Genomic DNA, 3,406 nt, shown 5'->3' with positions numbered 1-3,406 from the left:
GCAACATGACCTCCCAACTCCTGTACTCAATACTCTGACCAATAAAGGAAAGCATACCAAACACCTTCTTCACTATCCTATCTACCTGCGACTCCACTTTCAAGGAGCTATGAACCTGCACTCCAAGGTCTCTTTGTTCAGCAACACTCCGTCGGACCTTACCATTAAGTGTATAAGTCCTGCTAAGATTTGCTTTCCCAAAATGCAGCATCTCACATTTATTTAAATTAAACTCGATCTGCCACTTCTCAGCCCATTGGCCCATCTGATCAAGATCCTGTTGTAATTTGAGGTAACCTTCTTTGTCTGACACTTTAATCTTTTACTATAAATTCTGGTCCTATGATCCTGTCCCACCTGATGACGGAGCAGCACTCTGAAAGCGAGTCTTCCAAATAAACCTGTTGGACTATAATCTGGCGTTGTGTGATTTTTAACTTTGTCCACTCCACCAACACCAGCACATTCACACCACAGGTGATGAAAGAGAGGGGTCAAGGAGAGTCTTAGCAAGAAAGGGAGAGAGAGACAGAGAGAGAGAGAGAGACAGGGACAGAGACAGAGAGAAACAGGGAACAGAGAGAGAGAGAGAGACAGGGACAGATAGATAGATAGACAGAGAGACAGAGACAGAGAGCGAGAGTGAGAAAAGGAGCATGGTCGCCAATGGTTAGAGAGAGGTTAAAGCTGGTGAATGTTTGAGAAGTTAGTTGGGAAGCTGGGAGATATCTGGGAGGGTAGTAGAGCTGAAACAAATTACAGAGATATGGAGGGGTGAGGGGGGATTTGAAAAGGAGGATGAGAACTTTGAAGTGGAGGCCTTCCTGCTAAATGCCCCAAAAGACTGAGGGCAGGGGCATTTAGCTGCAGCAATCCATACCTCTAACAGCTCCATGTCTTGAGGATTCTCAGAGCCTGGGATATTCTCCAGCAGAATGGCAGACAGAACAGAAATGTTCATTGTCACCATATCGAGCTCACTGTAGAGTTTACCAACCTGCAGCAGGATTGGAAATCAGGTTAATGTTAGAGTGCCCCAGAAATAACACACAAATATTAGAATATACTGGGAGCAGAACCTGAAAGTATCACAAAGCCCATACTAACTCAGTCCCAGACCTTTCTGAGTTCACACACAGGTCAAGGGACTGGCTCTCAGGCCTAATGCCACCAGGGGCTCTCCTGTTGGTCCTTCATCTGCTGACAGGGCTGGCTGACATCTGCTAGGGCAGTCCGTCCTGACGGAGAGGAGCTGAGACTAGCCCAATCTTGAGAGAGATGCCCCACCCTGGGGGAGAGGAGCTGAGATCAGGCTCTATGCTGAGAGCAGGCCATATGCTGGAGGAGAGACTGAGGACAGGCCCCATTCTGAGGGAGAGGCTCAGGAGCAGGCTCCGTTCTGGGGGAGAGGCCCAGGACAGGCCCCATCCTAGGGGAGAGGCCCAGGAGCAGGCTCCACCCTGGGGGAGAGGTCGAGGAGCAGGCCCCATCCTGGGGGAGAGATCCAGGAGCAGGCCCATCCTGGGGGAGAGATCCAGGAGCAGGCCTCACCCTGGGGGAAGAGGTCGAGGAGCAGGCCCCATTCTGGGGGAGAGGCCCAGGAGCAGGCCCCACAATGGCGGAGAGGCCCAGGAGCAGGCCCCATCCTGGGGGAGAGGCCCAGGAGCAGGCCCATCCTGGGGGAGAGGCCCAGGAGCAGGCTCCACCCTGGGGGAGAGGTCGTGTAGCAGGCCCCATCCTGGGGGAGAGGCCCAGGAGCAGGCCCCATCCTGGGGGAGAGGTCCAGGGGCAGGCCCCATCCTGGGGGAGAGGTCCAGGGGCAGGCCCTATCATGGGGGAGAAGAGCTGGGGGCTTCTAATAGAAGGCAGCCTCTTGTGTCAGTAGCTGATGCCTTGTGAATCAGAGATACTGTAACACTTGTCACTATATTTTCCAATCTCTAGTCACACACTGTTTACCTGCTCCGGGAGCAGCCTGATGGAGTTCCTGGGCTGGGGAGTGCGGGTGTTTGCTGATGAGGGGAGTGACGATTTCGATATGGATGTAGACAGTGAGGTATGACCCCGTGAGGCTAACGTCCTATCCTGAAAACACAATGACATTATTACTGCTTTGTGTGTCTCAAACACCCAGGTACTCCCCCTGTCACTGCCGCTCCCTCAGACCTCAGTCCCCCGTCTCTCTTTATCTTCACTGTAGGTTCACATTCTCCTATTCTCGATATTGCTGAAAGATGAAGCTGCTGTTGTAGGTTATCACCTTTAGGACAGACAGGGATTGGAATGGGCAGGGTGGGTGGAAGGCTTACTAAGCCTGGTAAGCCATGCTGGGTCTGAGATGGACAACTACCTTACAGTGAGTGATTTGATGAATTTGTGCCAAACCATTAAAAAAAAATATGAAACATGCCTGGACCGCAGACACGGTCAGCACAGCTTCATCAAAGAGAAATCGTGTTTAACCAATTCACTGGGGTCCTTTGAAGAGTTGTAGCTGCTGCCTTTTGGTGTAGATATCCAGAAGACACTGATCAGGTGCCACATCAATGATTAATGTGGTGTTTAAAAGCTCATGCTGTTGGTGGTTGGTGCGGATGTAACAAGAGAGTCTGTCAAAAAGGGGGTCTTTATCTGATTGTGGGGATATGATGAGTGCAGTCCTTCTGGGAGAGGTCTGTGCTGGGGTTCACACCCTTGAATCACGAGAGGAGAGGAGAGGTGTGGTAGCTCCAATTAAAGATGACACCAAGATAAGGAGGAAAGTATGTTGCAAGGAAAACTCAAGGTGGTTGTGCAGGGATATGGTCAATTGAGTGTGTGAGCAAAAGTCTGGCAGATGGAGTATATGTGGGAAAATGTGGTATTTAAGTGGAAAATGAGCAGAGATTCCAAGGTTCAGGGCTGTGTGTGTTCAGGCCCATAACTCTCTTACTGCTGGAACGCAGGTACAGGATGCCATTGAGGAGGTTAATGGAGCACTATCCTTTACTGTAAGAGGAATAGAACATCAAATTGGAAGGGGACTAATATACTGGCAGGGAGATTTGCTCGAGCTGCTTGGGAGGATTTAAACTAGTAAGGTGGGGGGGGGGACCCAGGGAGATGGTGAGGAAAGATTTCAACCTGAGACTGGTACAGTTGGGAACAGAAGTGAGTCAAACAGTCAGGGCCCGCGGGGACAAAGCAGAGATCAAGATAGGACTGATAAAGTAAACTGCATTTATTTCAATGCAAGGGGCCTAACAGGGAAGGCAGATGAACTCAGGGCATGGTTAGGAACATGGGACTGGGATATCATAGCAATTACGGAAACATGGCTCAGGGATGGGCAGGACTGGCAGCTTATGTTCCAGGATACAAATGCGACAGGAAAGTTAGAAAGGGAGGCAAGAGAGGAGGGGAAGTG

The 3,406-nt window shown here is 50.6% G+C and overlaps 1 protein-coding gene across 1 annotated transcript in view; it reads right to left on the bottom strand.

The window, feature by feature from the left end:
- LOC122547650 (TOM1-like protein 1) overlaps positions 1–3,406 on the bottom strand; it is a gene marked incomplete at both ends in the record, with an annotated part of 23,402 nt that overhangs the window by 6,133 nt on the left and 13,863 nt on the right. Inside the window, 2 exons of the mRNA XM_043686246.1 lie at positions 881–997; positions 1,960–2,085. Of these exons, the coding sequence (XP_043542181.1) occupies positions 881–997; positions 1,960–2,085 (243 nt within the window). The remainder of the gene's footprint in view (positions 1–880; positions 998–1,959; positions 2,086–3,406) is intronic.

The sequence above is a fragment of the Chiloscyllium plagiosum genome, unplaced genomic scaffold, assembly GCF_004010195.1.
Source record: "Chiloscyllium plagiosum isolate BGI_BamShark_2017 unplaced genomic scaffold, ASM401019v2 scaf_2149, whole genome shotgun sequence".
In the NCBI taxonomy this organism is placed as follows: domain Eukaryota; kingdom Metazoa; phylum Chordata; class Chondrichthyes; order Orectolobiformes; family Hemiscylliidae; genus Chiloscyllium; species Chiloscyllium plagiosum.
Note: the sequence above shows the minus strand (reverse complement) of the source record. Positions and strands in the feature narration are given on the sequence as shown.